The 16,984-nt window shown below is 43.6% G+C and overlaps 1 protein-coding gene across 1 annotated transcript in view; it reads right to left on the bottom strand.

Annotated features, from left to right (window-relative positions):
- Window positions 1-15,437, bottom strand: part of crip2 (cysteine-rich protein 2) — a 57,859-nt gene extending 42,422 nt beyond the window's left edge. The window contains exon 1 of the mRNA XM_071365368.1: window positions 15,281-15,437. Coding sequence (XP_071221469.1) covers window positions 15,281-15,323 — 43 coding nt within the window. The 5' untranslated portion in view covers window positions 15,324-15,437. The remainder of the gene's footprint in view (window positions 1-15,280) is intronic.
- Between the last annotated feature and the right edge of the window lie 1,547 nt (window positions 15,438-16,984).

Here is a 16,984-nt window from a genome sequence, read left to right as displayed (position 1 = left end):
ACAGGGGGTTAACACCTCCATCACCTCCATCCTAGGGTTAAACCAGGTTGCCAACAGGGGGTTAACACCTCCATCACCTCCATCCTAGGGTTAAACCAGGTTGCCAACAGGGGGTTAACACAGCCACACCTCCATCCTAGGGTTAAACCAGGTTGCCAACAGGGGGTTAACACCTCCATCACCTCCATCCTAGGGTTAAACCAGGTTGCCAACAGGGGGTTAATACAACCACACCTCCATCCTAGGGTTAAACCAGGTTGCCAACAGGGGGTTAACACCTCCATCACCTCCATCCTAGGGTTAAACCAGGCTGCCAACAGGGGGTTAACACCTCCATCACCTCCATCCTAGGGTTAAACCAGGTTGCCAACAGGGGGTTAACACCTCCATCACCTCCATCCTAGGGTTAAACCAGGCTGCCAACAGGGGGTTAAACACAACCACACCTCCATCCTAGGGTTAAACCAGGTTGCCAACAGGGGGTTAACACCTCCATCACCTCCATCCTAGGGTTAAACCAGGTTGCCAACAGGGGGTTAACACCTCCATCACCTCCATCCTAGGGTTAAACCAGGTTGCCAACAGGGGGTTAACACCTCCATCACCTCCATCCTAGGGTTAAACCAGGTTGCCAACAGGGGGTTAATACAACCACACCTCCATCCTAGGGTTAAACCAGGTTGCCAACAGGGGGTTAACACCTCCATCACCTCCATCCTAGGGTTAAACCAGGCTGCCAACAGGGGGTTAACACCTCCATCACCTCCATCCTAGGGTTAAACCAGGTTGCCAACAGGGGGTTAACACCTCCATCACCTCCATCCTAGGGTTAAACCAGGCTGCCAACAGGGGGTTAACACCTCCATCACCTCCATCCTAGGGTTAAACCAGGCTGCCAACAGGGGGTTAACACCTCCATCACCTCCATCCTAGGGTTAAACCAGGTTGCCAACAGGGGGTTAACACCTCCATCACCTCCATCCTAGGGTTAAACCAGGCTGCCAACAGGGGGTTAAACACAACCACACCTCCACCCTAGGATAAACCAGGTTGCCAACAGGGGGTTAACACAGCCACACCTCCATCCTAGGGTTAAACCAGGTTGCCAACAGGGGGTTAACACCTCCATCCTAGGGTTAAACCAGGTTGCCAACAGGAGGTTAATACAACCACACCTCCATCCTAGGGTTAAACCGGGTTGCCAACAGGGGGTTAACACCTCCATCACCTCCATCCTAGGGTTAAACCAGGTTGCCAACAGAGCGTAAGGGGTAGCGTCACAAGAGTTATTTCACATATTTCAGACAGATAAAAGATAAGACCATATTTACTATACAGAGGAGATCAAAGGAACCACAGACTGAAGAGGAGAGCTTAGCTCACCACAGGACCTCAAAACACAGCTAAGAGGCTTACAGAGGACAGGTACAGTATCAGGCATATCAATCGCTTTCTGACCTCTGTCTGCTTCTAAGCAGTAGAAGCAAAATATGTTTTGTTCAGTTGTCATCAGAACTCACACTGCCCACTGGCTATACCTAAATGTAAAATGTTACCGTTGTTTTTTAACAGGCTAGCTGTCCTTTAGGACTTGACACATCCTCAACAGTGTTGACCTTGTTAACTACCACATCATGAGGGTGATGAGGATGACCTTTCATTAGTGGGTCAAGATGGGATAAGTGCTACACTGCTAGCAATACACAAAGTCCGAAAGTCTATGATTCAATTACGTGTTTTGTTGGTTCAAAATTATGTGATGTGCTGCTACTACATAGGATCATATTCAGGTTGACACGGGAGTGAAAATTCATTCTTCCCGTCTTGTCCTGTCCAATTTTCCCCCCTAAATATCCTGATCCTGCAACAGTTCTAGAACCCTGGAAGTTTCCTGTCCCATCCCGATAAAAATCACTCCCGACCCGTGCTCTTTTTTACGCGCAGAAATCAATATGCTTTCCATCCGCAACATTTTGGAACAGTTGGTGCATATATTATGATGGCATTTTGTGACGTTTTCCGTTTTGGTCCTCGGCAAGGGTTTTATCGGCTGTTTGTGCACACCAAAAAATGTCTTCAGGCAAGCCGAAGTTCAGAGCCGACGTGTAGGCCCCTTCGTCGGTCACTGGTTTAACAGTAGGGATTCCCACAAACACTGCTCCCAACTTTTAACATGTTAGGCACAAACTAAATTTAAGGAGCACCAGAAAGAAATTGATTTGTGATATAGTTTAGGTTTACATTAGGCCTACATGAATCCTACCTTTAAAGCACATCTCATGAGTAGCAGACTCTTTTCCTTTCTTCCTGTGCCAATCAAATTAGCCTTAACCTACTGTCAAGTTACAGTACCAGATTTTTTGCTAGCTAGGTGACATGACTGAACAACGTTGTTGGTTATCAAACCAAAAATGAGCGACACAGGATTATTTTAAAATGGCCCGCGACATGGTTTGTGAAATTATATCAAATGCGTGCAAATCCCGATAGAAAGTTTAAAAAAAAATCTCTGGTAATATGGGTCATATTGTTTTTACCGCTTACACTAGAGACAAGCCGTTTTCTTTGCTGTAAAGCTGTAAACATGCCCGTCGCGAAACGGTGCTCCATATTCCCTCTCTGACACTCAGAGGCTGCATGTCAGTCAACTTGCAAAGTCTACTCTGGGCCTGTGCTCTTGGTTATAACAGGCGATGAAACGATACAATCTATCAACATGGCTTGCTTTGCGCCGCGCGCTTCCAATGTAACAAATGTACAACTCTAACAACAGAAGACTCATCAGGGTCTGCATCCCCGCTCGCCATCACTGCTAAATTCTATTTCAAAAACTGATGGAGGAATAGATGTACATGAAGAGTGGGCAGAGAGAAGCAGTGAGAGTGGGCTGGTAGGGGATGGGGCTGGGGCTGGCTGATTACAGCTGCCACATGTGATGTGGGCATGAAAGTAAAGTAGATAGTGAAGTGGACCCGTGCATTCAAGAGACTAGTGGCTGTTGCTTCAATTCAACTGAATGTATAAACCAAACTGAGTTTATAAACATTCTCTAACAGGCGCCAGCGGGTTCTTTCAATCTGTAGGGCTGAAAAATGTGGTAGTATCATATGAAACGGTACTACGGTATTCCAAGATGTTGGTATCATGATGTTTTGGTACCGTGATATTACCGTGGTACCGTGCAACACTAGTCTGTACTGGTCAAGAGGAAAGCACCATTTTCATAGCCTCTCTGCCTTGCCTTGTTCACCTTTCGGGGCGGCAGGTAGCCTGGCGGGTAGGAGCGTTGGGCCAGTAACTGAAAGGTTGCTGGATCGTATCCCCGAGCTGACAATGTAAAAATCTGCCGTTCTGACTCTGAGCAAGGCAGTTAACCCGCTGTTCTCCGGGCGCCGATGATGTGGATGCCGATTAAGGCTGCCCCCCGCTCCTCTCTGATTCAGAGGGGTTGGGTTAAATGTGGAAGACACAGCCTCTCACCCTCAGCTCCAACTCATCTGCAACCACTAACCAGCCAGGACATTGTGTTCTGAACTGGAGAGTCTAGGCTACAGGTCAACATAGCTCTCAGAGAAGTACTAGGCTGAAATGCTACTGGGTACAGGACTGTGTGACTTACTGCTAATGATTACTAATGATGTAGCATGTTTCCCAAATGGCACCCTGTTTCCTACATAGTGCACTACTTTTGATCAGAGGCCCATAGGGCTCTGGATAATAGTAGTGTGCTATTTAGGGAATAGGGTGCCATTTGGGATGCCTATTGTACTGTATGTAGGTTGCTTTGCACCTGTGGTCTTGCTGCTGTTTACTTGTGGAACCAAATGCTATTTGAAATTCACATCACCTTCACAGAGTCACAGAGTGAGCGCAGTAAGTGCTTAAATAAAAGGGTCTCAGACGCATTGAGTTCACTACACAAGTTGGTAGTGTTCAGCGGAATTGGCTAAGGAAGATAAAAGGGGTAGAGGGGGTGTAAATGAATGATTTTCTGCATCTAGACCAAAACCAAATTAGAGCGGCTTCACTGCAGTCAGATTGGACGTCTTAATATAAAAATAATACACTACCGTTCAAAAGTTTGGGTTCACTTAGAAATGTCCTTGTTTTTGAAAGAAAAGCACATTTTTTGTCCATTAAAATACCATCAAATTGATCAGAAATACAGTGTAGACATTGTTAATGCTGGAAACGGCAGATTTTGAATGGAATATCTACATAGGCGTACAGAGGCCCATTATCAGCAACCCTCACTCCTATGTTCCAATGGCACGTTGTGTTAGCTAATCCAAGTGTGTCATTATAAAAGGCTAATTGATCATTAAAAAACCCTTTTGCAATTATGTTAGCACAGCTGAAAACTGTTGTAATGATTAAAGTGAAGAGTGAAGAGGTGACTGGGATTTTATTTATTTTATTTAACCTTTATTTAACTAGCGCACATAGAAGAGATATTTATTTAATTTTTATTTTACTAGGCAAGTCAGTTAAGAACAAATTCTTATTTAAAATGACGGCCTAGGAACAGTGGGTTAACTGCCTTGCTCAGGGGCAGAACGACAGATTAGATCTTGCAACCTTTCGGTTACTAGTCCAATGCTCTAACCACTAGGCTACCTGCCGCCGGGATGCTGGCCTTCTAGGCAGAGTTGCAAAGAAAAAGCCATATCTCAGACTGGCCAATAACAAGAAAAGATTAAGATGGGCAAAAGAACACAGACACTGGACAGAGGAACTCTGCCTAGAAGGCCAGCATCCCGGAGTTGACTCTTCACAGCTGACGTTGAGATGGGTGTTTTGCGGGTACTATTTAATGAAGCTGCCCGTTGAGGAGTTGAGGCGTCTGTTTCTCAAATTAGACACTCTAATGCACTTGTGCTCTTGCTCAGTTGTGCACCAGATCTTACCACTGCTCCACTGGACATTTTGAGCCTGTAATCGAACCTAGACCGCTGCGCCACTCGGGAGCCAACATTTTAAGGGCACGGCATAGTCTGTCCCAAATGGCACCCTATGCCCTATATAGTGCACTACTTCCCTATGGGCAGTGGTCAAAAATAGTGCATACATAGGGGATTGGGTGCCATTGGGACGCAATAGTGTCATCTCTGTTAGGGGATCAAACTGTGACTGGAAGAGGCATACAGATCGACAACAGGGCCCTTCCTTGACCAGCTATAGTTTCACAGGGGCTATTATGCAACCCAATGCCACATGAGGCACCGAATCAAGAAATTACATTACATAACGTAGCCTAAGCCTAATGTAGAGCGTTCAGTCAGCCCCAGGGGCAGCCAAGTGGAAAACAGGGTACTCCACTCTAAAGTTTCTAAAACGGTTAAAATAATGTCTGAGTATAACAGAACTGATATGGCAGGCGAAACCCCGAGGACAAACCATCCCAAAAAGAAAAATGTTCAGCCTACCACTGTTTCCAATGTATGTCATGTTTATTATGAGGCGAAATCCTCCCAGATTGCAGTTCCTAGGGCTTCCACTAGATGTCAACAGTCTTTAGAAAGAGTTTCAGGCTTGTTTTTTTTTTTAAATGAGCTAGAATTTGTAGTTTTTCTAAGTGGCTCCCATTTTGGCTGTAGTGTTATCATGCGTGTGGATGAGAGCGCGTTCTTTGTTGTTTATCTCCGGTAAAGACAATAACGATTCTCCGTCTTAAATTTTATCATTTATTTACGTATTAGGGTACCTGAGGTTTGATTATAAACGTTGTTTGACTTGTTTGGAGAAGTTTATTGGTAACGTTTGGGATTCATTTTGTATGCATTTTGAAGGAGGGAAACTGGTGGATTATTGAATGAAGCGCGCTAGCTAAACAGAGTTTTTGGGGACATAATGAAGGACTTTATCGAACAAAAGGACCATTTGTGATGTAGCTGGGACCTTTTGGAGTGCCAACAGAAGAAGATCTTCAAAGGCATTTATTATATCGCTATTTCTGACTTTCGTGGAGCACCTGCCTGGTTGAAAAATGTTTTTCATGCTTTTGTATGCGGGGCGCTGTCCTCAGATAATTGCATGGTTTGCTTTCGCCGTAAAGCCTTTCTGAAATTTGACACAGCGGCTGGATTAACAAGAAGTGAAGCTTTATTTTGATGTATGACATGTATTTTCATGAATGTTAAATATTTATATATCTGTCATTTGAATTTGGCGCTCTGCAATTTCACCGGATGTTGTCGAGGTGGGTCGCTAGGGGAACGCCTGCGCCAGAAAGGTTAATCAGAACAACAGTTTTCAGCTGTGATAACATAATTGCAAAAGGGTTTTCTAATGATCAATTAGCCTTTTAAAATGAGAAACTTGGATTAACTAACACAACGTGCCATTGGAACACAGGAGTGTTGGTTGCTGATAATGGGCCTCAGTAGGCCTATGTAGATATTCCATTTAAAAAAAATATATATATATACATATATAAATAAATCAGCCGTTTCCAGCTACAATAGTCATTTACAACATTAACAATGTCTACACTGTATTTCTGATCAGTTTATTTGTAATGGACAATTTTTTTACATTTTATTTCAAAAACAAGGACATTTCGAAGTAACCCCAAACTTTTGAACGGTAGTGTAGATATATAATAATAACAATAAAAAAACAAATTAGGCCTAAACATCAGTTCTATTTAAGGATCATATCCTAAGAAACCATAGTTCAATAACCACATGCAGGTCAGTTCATCTCTCAGAGCAGAGTTTACAGTGTGCACTGTAAAAGGTATCTATTCTATATTTTGGTGTTCTACTATGCATGTTAGTATCCCAAACAGATTTCCTTTGGAGATTAACAGAGTATAATCTCCTTTTGCTGCTTGAATCCCATGCACCCGTCTGTGACTGACACATTTTATTACTAAGAACTGAGAAAGGCACCGTCTGTTTTATTGAACCTTTATTTAACAAGTCAGTTAACAACAAATTCTAATTTACAATGACGGCCTACACCGGTCAAACCTGGACGAATTGTGCGCCGCCCTATGGGACTCCCAATCACGGCCGGTTGTGATACAGCTTGGATTTGAACCAGGGTGTCTGTAGTAACGCCTCTAGCACTGAGGAGCAGTGCCTTAGACCGCTGCGCCACTCGGGAGCCAACATTTTAAGGGCACGGCATAGTCGGTCCCAAATGGCACCCTATACCCTATATAGTGCACTACTTCCCTATGGGCAGTGGTCAAAAATAGTGCATACATAGGGGATTGGGTGCCATTGGGACGCAATAGTGTCATCTCTGTTAGGGGATCAAACTGTGACTGGAAGAGGCATACAGATCGACAACAGGGCCCTTCCTTGACCAGCTATAGTTTCACAGGGGCTATTATGCAACCCAATGCCACATGAGGCACCGAATCAAGAAATTACATTACATAACGTAGCCTAGGCCTAATGTGGAGCGTTCAGTCAGCCCCAGGGGCAGCCAAGTGGATAACAGGGTACTCCCCCATGAACAGGGAGAAAGAGAAGATTGTGTGTGTACGGTGTGTGTGTGTGTGTGTGTGTGTGTGTGTGTGTTTCAGTGTGTCTGTCAGTGTGTGTATGAGTGTGTAGCCTACGGTGTGGGAAATAGGGTGTCCTTCTCTTCTGCCCTGAGAGAGCCTGTCTAAGAGGAGGACTAAGGTATTCTAGCAACCTGAAAGGACAAATGCGTGTAGCTACTATACACAGAAAAAGACAGAAAGAGCCTTGTGTGAATAGAGGTGTTGCTACTCATTATAATACAGGAGGCACTTTGAGAGGCTCGCTTTAAATAAAGACCAAGCCATGTCACTCCACTCCTCTCCACTCGCCCCATTCCGCCTCGCTCCCCCTGCCCCCTCATTTAGATTCAGGGGAGGAATTTAAGGCCTGGGTTTAGAAAGAGAAAGAGTATGATTTTTATTTTTTAAAGAGAGGGATAAAGAGATGTAGAGGGATAGAGAGAGAGAGGCTCAAAGACCTCTCTGATGAGGATAGGCTACCCGTCCTGTTGGTGGATGACGCATAGAGCTGTGGGTTGGCAGCGCACTAGATTGCAGCCTGCCATAAAAGAAGGGACAGTGTCTGACAGACCAACCAACCTGCACATGTCCTCTATGCCATTGCTTTTGTCCATTGTATGGATTTTTTTACCCTTGATTAATGTTGTTCCTGATTGTCCCATTGACAATCTTGATGATTATTATTTCAATTATGTTAATATTGTAAATTAATCACTTCATCTCCAAAGTATGATTTGGCAATATGCACATTGTTACGGGATGGAGAGAGAGATATTTAACATAGAATAGACTTATGGCAGCACAGCATCATTCACTTCCTAGTTTTTCACTTATCATGCTGTGCACAAGTGACGCTGCCTGCCATTATATTGGCCCACTTAGCCTATTTCAGGTCCACGTTTGGTTTACTGAGCCGTGCCACCATGCACGCACTCACACAAACAGACACACACAATTCCCTGGGGGTCTCTGTCCTAGTCACGCCAATCAATAGTCCCTGTGCATTTCCAATACGGTTTCACATCGGTAGAGCTGCAGCAGTTGGAACACTGGAACTCTCTTCTGACAGATGTGCACCATGCACTCTGGGAGTTAAGAGTTCACGTCAACGAGTGAAGAAGAAGTCATCCTGACCTAGGCTAAGGGACATTATGCATTCTTTCTCTGCCTACACTTGGGCTAAGGTTTTATTATGGATGTATTTGGATTTCATTAAGTTAGCCTAAATTCATGAGAATCCTAAATATAGGCCAAACATCAACCTACTTTATACTCTTGATTCTTTAATCTGGTACAGATTCTCTTCATGGGATAGAAACACTATGAATAAGTAGAGACAAGCTAAGCAGAGATTTAACACCAAAAATACATTTGAAATAAGATGATTGTAAAGGCTTTAAAATGCCACTATTACAGTCAACATGTGTATTAAGTTAGTGGCGACTAAATGTCACCATCTGCAAACAGCAGCCCAATAAAGAACAAATGGAAAATAATAAAACACTTCCTTTCGAAGCAAAAGTTTGCATTCCAGACAGTGGCTTACCACCAAGGGTTTAAAACGACAGTCTATAGTATCAAGGAAGAGAGAGAATTTAAAAAAGATTGAAAGAGAGAAATAGGTATAGATAAAATGCCCGCTGTTCCAATATTGGGCAACGCAAGGCGGGTCCTTTTCTACAGACGCCAACGCCAAATATATACTGGCAAACATAGAATTCAATGTAGAAATGCTTGAGCTAAGATGATCCTTTTCCAAATGGATTTTATATTGTTCTTTGGCATAGCCATTCTCCATAGTAGGACGCAAGGTGCATAGTAGGCCTAATCGATAAGGCGCATGTCAACCACCATGCTGCTTGAATCCATACAGCACATTCAGGAGCAGCAATCGCTTCCAGCTAAAGTGAGTCAGGTAAGGTGGTTAAAGAGAGTTGTCTAGGTGGTATTGTAACAAGGCAGCAAGTCCAGCTCGTTCTACACAGGTGCATTCTAGAATTCCTTTGTGACGTCCACCTGATGTTCCAACCACCTCGCCCAGACTAGACCGCATCACTTACTCACTTAAGTGATAATTCCAGAGAAGCCGGTGTTTGGAGGATATAGTGGCACGGGTGTTGTTAGGAGGATGCCAATATATCCTCCAAACACCGGCTTCGAGAGCATTATCATTTTTATACAATGGGTTACCAAAATATTTAAACAATGATTGACAAATTTTCATACATTTTTTTAATTTTATTAATTTATTCATACTATTTCATCCTTCCACAAAATATAGTCCCGACACAAATCTAGGGTTGCTACCCAAGCCGGTTGGTCGTTCGTTCTATCGGTTCGGTTGCCAGAGACGCGACTCAGTTGTTCAGTCTTTTTGTTCTGCATCTATGGACGCGACCCAGTTGTTCGTTCTAAATGTTCCATTGCCATACTGGCTGGCAACATTCTTACGATTAACTTGCCTTTTTGTCTCGTCCCGACACTTTCATTACTATGGGACAGCTGGAGATCGAATTTGAATACTGAAACAATGTTGCAAATGTCGGAGAGACAGACTGCAAGGTTTATAAAAATCTCTGCTGTTGAAAACTAAATGTTAGTCTAAAAGAAAATTGAGATCATGTCTAGATGATTTTTAAAGTGGAGATCAAGTTTATAACTTGCCTGGCTGGGCTGATGAGACAGTGGATTGCGGAGTCAGATGGAACAGAGTAAATAGGCATTTTAACGTCATAGATTTAGCCGGTGGTACCTTGTGGAATAGACACTGGCTGAAATGCAGTTTTAACCAATCAGCATTCAGGATTAGACCCACCCGTTGTATAATCTCCAATAATCACGTATGATGCAGACAAAACCACACAAGTCTCATCACTGACTGTTCCGACTAGCCACAGCGTCAACTACTCCCAGTAAAACTGTTATTTGTTTGTAGGCCCACGGATCAATAGGCCCACGGAGCTTTTGTAGGCCCGCGGATCAATTTTGCCCTGCCCCCGCTCCCAAATAAGAACAATCCAAAAATGTTTTGGGTGGGGTTATTAGGTCGGGGTCTTAACTTAATGTTGAGAGTTAGAATAGTAGAATACACAAGGTACAATTTATAAATGTTGTTTTGCATCAGCAGTTTTTCTCATGTTATGCCAGTCACTGACAGTCACTCAATTAGCTCATGTCAGCTAACAATTTTTTAAATAGGTGAGTTAGTCTAGCCAGCTATCTAAACTTGTAATAATCATGGGCCAACATTTCTCTCCACCCTTTGGCAAAATTAGCAGAATTGCAGGGAATTCGATATATAAAAAAATTATGTATCTCTGCCCCATGGCAAAATGTGTAGAATTGCAGCAAACTTGATTTAAAATTGCAACATGTTCTGTACGTCCAATGGTAAAATGAGTAGAATTGCATGAAATTCTCTCTTCCTTCCGCTGTAAAAAAGGGGGCCACTAAAATGTTCTTCTCGCAAGGTGGGGGGCCGGCTGACTGCATGTGTGAGTATGGATGTGGGTACACAGACCCGCAAGCCACTGCAGACCCTCATGATGAGTTCAGATTTGTTGTGGCCCCCACCCCCACTGCCCATCCCTGCTATAGTTAGTTACTCACTCACTCACCCACTCTGACTTCTGACGCAAACCACTGAGGCTAGTCACTGACTGACTGCTGTCAGTTACAGCTACTGTATCCCCAGAATCAACTGTTGTGTTCACATATCCCCTACATGGGGTGGCAGGTAGCCTAGTGGTTAGAGCGTTGGGTCAGTAACTGAAAGGTTGCTAGATCGAATCCCCGAGCTGACATGGTAGAAATATGTCGTTCTTCCCCTGAACAAGGCAATTAACCCATTGTTCCTAGGCCGTCATTGTAAATAAGAATTTGTTCTTAACTGACTTGCCTAGTTAAATAAAGGTTAAATAAATAAAAAACATCAGCTGTTCACACAACCCCAGCATCAGCTGTTCACACAACCCCAGCATCAGCTGTTCACACATCCCCAGCATCAGCTGTTCACACATCCCCAGCATCAGCTGTTCACACATCCCCAGCATCAGCTGTTCACACAACCCCAGCATCAGCTGTTCACACAACCCCAGCATCAGCTGTTCACACAACCCCAGCATCAGCTGTTCACACATCCCAGCATCAGCTGTTCACACAACCCCGGCATCAGCTGTTCACACAACCCCAGCATCAGCTGTTCACACAACCCCAGCATCAGCTGTTCACACAATCCCAGCATCAGCTGTTCACATAACCCCAGCACCAACCCCATACTGCACTTCAGATAAACCTGCATGCTCCAGGCAGGAGGCAGCACTCCACCCAACTGTGATGTGAACACTTCACCCCACCACACGCAGTCCAGGTAAAAATAACTTCAATAGGCTGTTCCCCTTCCTCTGTGTGCTCGCATTGTGTGTGTCTGTCTGTTTCCCTGTCTGTGTGTTACATTAAAAAAATATTAATAAATGCGGAGCAATCAAATTACTGCTAAGATTAGAAAATTGCCATTTATTTGATGCTCATCTCAAATCTTATTTGCCTGCTGTACAGATGTAGGATGTTAATTTGATCACACTTTCGCAGAAGAACTTTCCTGCAGTGCAGGACATTTAAAGTGTGTCGTGCAGTGGTCACCAACCTTTTCTAAGTCAAAATCACTTTCTGAGTCAAAATGCAAGCCGAAATGTACTGCTGAGATTTTTTAACCATGACTTAGACAAATGTAAGCCTACGCAACATTAACCTACTAAAAACAGTACTGTATCAATGAGGTTTGTGCAGTAAGACCAATATATTAGCACCTTATATTGGCTTTGCTTGAATTGCCCTGCCAATGCATTGTTGTTCAGAGAATTTATTTTTTTAATATGTAAAGATTTGAGCTAGGCTATATGATCACTCCGGTAATATATCCGTTGTTGTATTACTTGTGAGGCACAGCTGAGTGAGCATACATTTAAATACTTTACTGGGCTGATGGTGCCTGCATCTGATGGTCAGTCTCAGCGGAGGGAGAGAGCAGCAGACTGAGGGTTCGCCTCTCAACGTCCCTCCGTTCTCCCTTTCCTCCGCTGACCAAAAAGGGTCACCGTCTTCCAGCTAATGGCGAAACTCGAGTCGCACCGCATTATTCCTGCCTCATGCACAAATTCATGTTGTTACTCCTATGAACAGAGAAAGTGAAATATTCCCCGATACTAATAAAGACCCAAGCCTCTAATGATAACAACGCAAGCCTATAGATACACTTTCCTTGTCATTCCTTACCGCCTCAGTGTTGGAAGAACGCACATTTTAATAGCCTAGAAAAGTGTTGAATAGATTTTTTTGACAGTGTTGAGTAAGAAGTTAAACAACAACATCATAAAAACAGCAGCACTTTGCTGTGTTCGTTGACAGTCTCTCTAGTCATGGGTTTTAAAAGGTTTGAAATCTCACAGTATAAACTTTGCTGTAGCTTTCTTTTAAGCCTGGCTCGCTACTGCAGACACGTTAATCTGAGCCATCCGATTGGCCACCGGTAGGCCTATAGTGCACTTGATTTGCTCTCCGGGCCTGCCGGGAAGGCAGAGTTTGTACCTTCAGACACATGAAATGATTCAAAATGGGAAAACTTTGCCAATCTGGTGCGCAGGGCAGCTGAATCGGATGCACCTACAGGCAACAGCACGAGACAAAAACAAAACAAAAAGGAAAGCAAGGCTTTATCATAGTTGTTTTTTACAGAACTGTTTGGCAATTGACTAGAAATGCCTTGGAAATTGACCAGTCGATCAGGATCGACCAGTTGGTGACCACTGTTCCAGTGCATTTGAGGTTTAAAAAAGGCTTCTGAAGTTTGTAATTTGATTTTCCCTTACAAAAAATGTATCAGCCCTACAAAAATGACCATTAATTACAATTCACATAATAATTAACATTTCCAGCAAACTGGCTCAAATGAAGATCCTACACCTGTATGCTTCTAGTTGTCTGACTTGATGACTTGAGGGAGTGTGGCTGGCACAATTACCGTATAACCGTGTAACTGACGGTTTTGGATGAAGACCGTCATGAAAATAAAATAACAGTCATAACCGTTTAAAAAAAACATTGTTTTTTGTTGTTGTTGTGTGGAACGTCACAGCCCTATTGTTGTGTGGAACGCACAACTGACTGAAGACGGGACGCCCGGGCGCTTGTGCTGTTGAGTCCGTTTCTGAGGTAACATGGACTCTACAACGTGATGAAACTTTGTTGCACCTTGCTGAAACAAGCAAGGTGTTTTAGCAAACCAGTCTTTGCTTGCCTAGGCAATGCCTCCCTGCAGCAGCAGCACATACAGTCAGGCGCGGACAAGAAGAGAAAATGTCTTTAAAATATATATTTATTTTCTTTAAAATTGTTTTGGTTTTGTTATCCGAATGGAAATTACGATGACCACGGTTATTTGGTAGACCAATACCTGTCATCCAAAATGCCATGCCTGTCACAGCCCTATTGGCCCATAGGATGAGGAGCAGCTGCCATGTGCACCGATTGTTATTATATAACAGGCGCATCCACTTAATTGATTTGGAACCCATGACCATTTCAAGCACTGTACTAGATGGCGTGTGTGTGTGTGTGTTTGATGTAGTTAGAGATAGGATGAGAACTAGCCAGGAATAACTGTGTTTTTTCCATGATGACAGCAAAACACAAGCACGCACACACACACGGCGATCAGGTGATTGATTTAATCATGACAAACTTATCTGTGTGTGTGTGTGTGTGTGTGTGTGTGTGTGTGTGTGTGTGTGTGTGTGTGTGTGTGTGTGTAAATCACAGTTCTACACTGCCAAAGTAGTTGTTTGGTATCTTTGTGGTCCAGACTGGGCATATGGTTGACAGAACAGCAGGTTTGGTACATCTGAAACAGCTTGACCACAAAATTAGGCTACACTGCCTCCCTTCATATTGAGTATTTTCAGCATATGGCATTATCACACACTTGGCACTGACTGAGTGAGCAAGGACACTGACTGAATGAGCAAGGACACTGACTGAGTGAGCAAGGACACTGACTGAGCGGCAACCTCCAAAGCTGCCATAGGCGTATATATCCCAAAAGCACAACAAATGTACTACTGCTATGTCCTAGTTCTGTGTCAACTGAGCGATTCATTTAATATTTTAGGATTACATTTTTTTTTTTTTTATGCATACATACAAATGTCCCATATTTTGGCAAGGATGTTATTGTGAGATTGAATGGATGTTCTTCGGGCACTAACGTTAGCTAGTCCAATCCTCTACTATCATTCCAGTATTTACACTGCATAGGATTTGTCCACTAGACTGTTGTTCTAAACGTGGGTAACCCTTAGGATTGTTAGGAACGTGCCAGGCTGAACACTAAAGGACCATGTAGGATTTAGAAAATAACCTATGGAGTATAGTCAATTAACAAATCCAGTCATTTAATTTACTTGATATATTAGCTAGCATCATTCGTTTTTTTACAACAAAGCAGAGACTTACTACTGCTTAGAAAAGCTGGTCCTCTTTGATAATTAGTCGTGATGACAGTAACGTTAGCTAGCTATTGTAAACAATGCCAAACTGTGCCAACTTGTAGGCCTACCCACAAACGTCGTGATTTTGGGTAAGGACATGTTCTACATAATAACGTGGCTAGCCTAGCTGTAGCAGGTTGCAGTCTTTGCATCCTTTCCCACGGGTGTCATTTAGCGAATAAATCTCAACTAACCATGTGCACAAACTAGATTAGAGTCAGGAAATCAAGTAACTTACCAAAATACACAGTCTTGTCACACTTGGGGCACTTTGAAGCCATGTTGCGATGATTTATTTTTTATCGACGAATGATCAAAGAAAGTGGTGTTCACAAAGTGCTCGTCCTGTCTCACTGAAGCTCGAGCGTCTCCTCACTGCGCCTCATTTGCATAAAACCCGCCTCTCGAGCCTCACTTCTTTGGTCCAGCGCGCGGTCAGTCACTGATCCGGCGGGAGTCGGTAGAGCACGGTGATGTCTACGGAGTGGGACGGGAGCGCTCAGCCACTGACTCAACCACCCACTTTCTCCTATCCTTTCCCCCTTTTTTTTCTCAACTCGGCGAGTAGGCAGTGTTTGTTTGATTCACAATGCGCTCTTTCACTGAAGATGAGTAGGAATTTCTACTGGCGTGCATGATAATGGCAGACGTTGACATTTGAAATCAGTTATCTGGCTGATTGAATGGCCATGGAGAGAGATGGGGGCTAATATAATCATTTATTTCATGACCAGTGCCTTGACATTTGACGGTTCAATGTAAACTCCACACTGAAAAACATGTTATAGGGAGAGGAGGGAAACACACACACCCTGTGCACATGGGTCACATTCTGCAGGTCCCAGCCCAAGAACGGGGACACACACAAACACACATTCTCCAGAAGCTATTTCCCAGAGCTTTGTGAGTTTCCCAGAATATTAGTACCATTAGTTCATCTTATCTCTGAGCTCACTATTTTTAAAAGCCTCCTTGTTCCAACCATCAGGCTGTCTCGCTGCTGAGTGTCTGTCTCACTGGCTGGCTGTCGCAGGTGACTGTGTGTGTGTGTGCCACAGAAGACATGACTTCATTACTAGTCAGTCACCTCCCTCACTTTGCTGTGGTTGCAGCCAGGTGTGTGTTCAGCTCATTCAGCTGCAGCACAGAATCTGGCTCAGCGCAGGACGATCAGTAGAAAGGAGAGAAGAGGGTTGGAGAAAGAGAGAAGGGAACTTGAGGGGAAGGGGATTTACAGTTTTTCTCAATCACTTTGGTTAATTTTTTGAAACAGTCTTAACATTCTCTAAACTGTAAGTGCAATTGTCACAACTGTTTGATGGGACATCACAACTCTATTGCATGTCTGCAAAATGTAGTAACTCCCACAAAACATTTAATTCATGCTTCAAAACTTAGTTATTGTGTCAGTAAATTGGCCAATGCCACCAAAATTAAATGTTTTTTTTAATCATCGTGTGAGCCTTTGCCACTATGTGAGCAACTGGTTGAAGGTAAGTCAGGTGCAGGAGAGCAGAGATGGGTGATAACAGGCGCACTTTATTCATGCCCAAGGAAAACAGCGATAACTCTTAAAGTACACTAACGGTACAATCAACAAAACACACGGGTCAAACACATACCCGGCGCAAACCAGCCTGATGCGAACCACACGTAACAAACAAACAATTCCACACACAGACATGGGTTCGAACAGAGGGTAATATACATTTAGTCAGATGAGGGAATGTGAACCAGGTGTGCGGAAAACCAAGACAAAACAAATGGAAAATGAAAGGTGGAGCGGCGATGGCTAGAAGACCGGTGACGTCGACCGCCGAACGCCGCCCGAACAAGGAGAGGGACCAACTTCCCTCATTTTTTCACCAAATTTCAGTTTTGTTCTACTTTTTTGTTGACACTGACTGCTTACTGTACTATACCAGAAGGTCAGTTTTGTCTA

The sequence above is a fragment of the Salvelinus alpinus genome, chromosome 25 (assembly GCF_045679555.1).
Source record: "Salvelinus alpinus chromosome 25, SLU_Salpinus.1, whole genome shotgun sequence".
NCBI lineage: Eukaryota > Metazoa > Chordata > Actinopteri > Salmoniformes > Salmonidae > Salvelinus > Salvelinus alpinus.
Note: the sequence above shows the minus strand (reverse complement) of the source record. Positions and strands in the feature narration are given on the sequence as shown.